Raw genomic sequence first — 1,912 nt, 5'->3', positions numbered from 1 at the left:
TCGGTTCGACTCGCTTTCCATCGAATCCCAACAATGGACTCCCAGTACATTTAAGCGCCTTTGGCTTGATTTCTAACCGATCAAAGGTAACCCTTAGCATGACATTCGCACTACTCCCTAGATCAATTAGCACCCTTCGTATTAAGCACTCCGCCACTGTCAAACTAGAGTGTTGACACTGCCTATTCGCCTCTTTATTTGTGCTTGGTGGAGGCGCGTTCGGAGCAATTCTTCAGATTCTGTTGTTTGTTCAGGTCGGCCATGAATTGCATTTATAATCTGAACGGGCTGAGCATTATGGTGATTCAGCTTCTGATTTCTCTTAACTTGCTCAACTGGTCGATTCTGCTCCTGCATTGGCCCTTAAACATATCTTGTAAATTCTCCCCTTGTGATCATCATCTTCACTTGCCTCCTTAAGTTCCTGCATTCGTTAGTCTGGTGTCCAAAATCACTATGAAAAGCACAATGTTTAGATTGATCTCTCTGTTCGCGAGGTTGTCTAATTGATAAGGGGGGACATAACTTATCTTTGTTTTCTTGGTACAACCTTGCCAGAGTAACTTTGAGTGGAGTAAATGACTCCTCCTTTTAGGGCCTCTTCTCTACCTTCTAGGAGGTCTGACGCTGCAGAGCTTGCTTTTGCCGAATCTTGGCTTTGGACTTCTCTTCTGTGGAGATAATAGATGTCTTCCTTGCATTAGCTATTTTTTCTTCTTCTAGACGCACGAAGCCATTGGCTCTCTCATTCAGATCATCCATAGTCTTCGGCGTATTCACCACTAGACTTGTGTGGAATGGTATCCCTCGGGTCATTGCTAACTTGAACGCTTGAACTGCTGTTGATGGATGACACTCCATAACCATACTCTTGACAAGGTTAAACCTGGTGAGAAAAGCCTGGAGTTGTTCATCTTCGTTATGCTTCATTGTAAACAGGCTTGATACATCTTTAACCAGACGTTTATTTCCATAGTATTGGCTGATAAACTTATCACACAAGTCTTGGAAACTAGCGATTGAACCTTGAGTCAGATTTTTGAACCAGTTGAGGGCTGGCCCTGAAAAGCTTATAGGGAAGCATTTGCACATCAAAGGGTCATTGTTCGTATTCAAAGCCATTTTCAACTGAATGTGGTAAATGTGATCGATCAGATCGGTCGTTCTATCGAACAGAATGAATACTGGCATGGAAAACTTCCTCGGATTCGGAGCATTCAGGATTTTGTTAGTGAACGGTAATGCAACCGTTCTTGCGAAGGAATGGAGTGCTTCATTCTCCCTTGAAAACCGCAGTGGAATCGTCGGATCTGCAGGTCTTCTTTCTAAACTGTAATCATACGTCGCCATTGAAGGCCGGTAGGGTGGATCAAACGATCTGTCATTTGTGAATTCCCTGTGCCACGGCGATGGAGCTCCTTGATGGCCAAACTCCATTGCTTCATTACGTCGTAACCTTCCCTGAGTTGGATCAAAAGTGGTAGCTTCTTCTAGTATGATCCGTTCATGATGTGGATCCAAGTGGATAGATCCTTTCCGCTCCTCCACCTAACGGACATTTGGAGGTAAATCGTTTGGCACAATCTCCTCGTAATGAAGATCCATACGATTGTTTCCTTTTGGATCATCATGATGAGCAACACTGGATGGCACTACTCCCTCTCCTATTAGAAGTGGCCTTGGAAGAGCAGGAGCCTCACGACGCTCCATTCCAGCTCGCAATTTTGCATTCTCTCTTCTTAGTGCTTCGATTACACTTATCAATTCATCGAGCTTCGATTGCTGGCCATTATCCAATGGATTTGAGCTCTCACCTCCGATTATCATTCCTGATCGGAGTAAAGTCATTAACCATAATTTTTCGGACAGTTCTCAGTTTCGCTAATGCAATCACACTAGGTCTAGACTTGAA

The 1,912-nt window shown here is 43.9% G+C and overlaps 1 protein-coding gene across 1 annotated transcript; it reads right to left on the bottom strand.

The window, feature by feature from the left end:
- Positions 1-612: 612 nt before the first annotated feature.
- Positions 613-1,437, bottom strand: LOC132309258 (uncharacterized). Its single transcript, XM_059807579.1, has one exon. It carries the CDS (start codon positions 1,435-1,437, stop codon positions 613-615), a length of 825 nt encoding a protein of 274 aa, XP_059663562.1.
- Positions 1,438-1,912: the final 475 nt, after the last annotated feature.

Source organism: Cornus florida, unplaced genomic scaffold (assembly GCF_030987335.1).
Source record: "Cornus florida cultivar Cherokee Brave unplaced genomic scaffold, ASM3098733v1 CherokeeBrave_3.0.0_Hap2_Chr05, whole genome shotgun sequence".
NCBI classification, from domain to species: domain Eukaryota; kingdom Viridiplantae; phylum Streptophyta; class Magnoliopsida; order Cornales; family Cornaceae; genus Cornus; species Cornus florida.
Note: the sequence above shows the minus strand (reverse complement) of the source record. Positions and strands in the feature narration are given on the sequence as shown.